This window comes from Aptenodytes forsteri, unplaced genomic scaffold (genome assembly GCF_000699145.1).
Source record: "Aptenodytes forsteri isolate BGI_AS27 unplaced genomic scaffold, ASM69914v1 Scaffold41, whole genome shotgun sequence".
In the NCBI taxonomy this organism is placed as follows: domain Eukaryota; kingdom Metazoa; phylum Chordata; class Aves; order Sphenisciformes; family Spheniscidae; genus Aptenodytes; species Aptenodytes forsteri.
In genome coordinates this window covers 3,017,144-3,017,727 of record NW_008796211.1, presented here as the reverse complement: position 1 = coordinate 3,017,727, position 584 = coordinate 3,017,144, and the positions used below count along the sequence as shown (strand labels likewise).

Below are 584 nucleotides of genomic sequence, written 5' to 3'. Positions count from 1 at the left end.
ATATATATATATATATATATATATTATACACACACACACACACACAGACACACGCACGCACGCCGCGCGTGTGCGCGCGTGTATATATATATATATGTATATGCGTATAGGTGCGCGTGTGTGCGCGTATGCACAGGCAGACACACACACAGACGGAGAGCCCTCGCACACGCACGCCTGCACAGCCGCGGGCGCCTGCACAGCCGCGGGGAGAGGGAGCGATAGCATAGTAGGGAAGAAATATTCACCTTCCCGCCTCATGCCCACTTTGAGGCACTTCTTGAGGCGGCAGTACTGGCACTGGTTGCGGTGGTGGTGGTCGATGGGACAGTTCCTGTTGGCGCGGCATGTGTAAGTTAAGTTCCTGCGGACGCTCCTCTTGAAGAAACTTTTGCAGCCCTCGCAGGTGAACTGGCCGTAGTGCTTGCCGCTGGACTTGTCCCCGCACACCACGCACTCGATGTGCTGCTGGCTCTGCCCCGAGCCCTGCTGGCCCGCTCCCTTGTCCCCGGCCGTGCCCGGCGTGGAGGGGGGTCCCGGCTGGCTGGGGGTCTGCGGGGTGTGCGGGGCGGCCGAGCCCCCCT

The 584-nt window shown here is 60.4% G+C and overlaps 1 protein-coding gene across 1 annotated transcript in view; it reads right to left on the bottom strand.

Moving 5' to 3' along the window:
* NR2F1 (nuclear receptor subfamily 2 group F member 1) overlaps positions 1-584 on the bottom strand; it is a 16,254-nt gene that overhangs the window by 7,570 nt on the left and 8,100 nt on the right. The window contains exon 3 of the mRNA XM_009288288.1: positions 249-582. Within this exon, the coding sequence (XP_009286563.1) occupies positions 249-582 (334 nt within the window). The remainder of the gene's footprint in view (positions 1-248; positions 583-584) is intronic.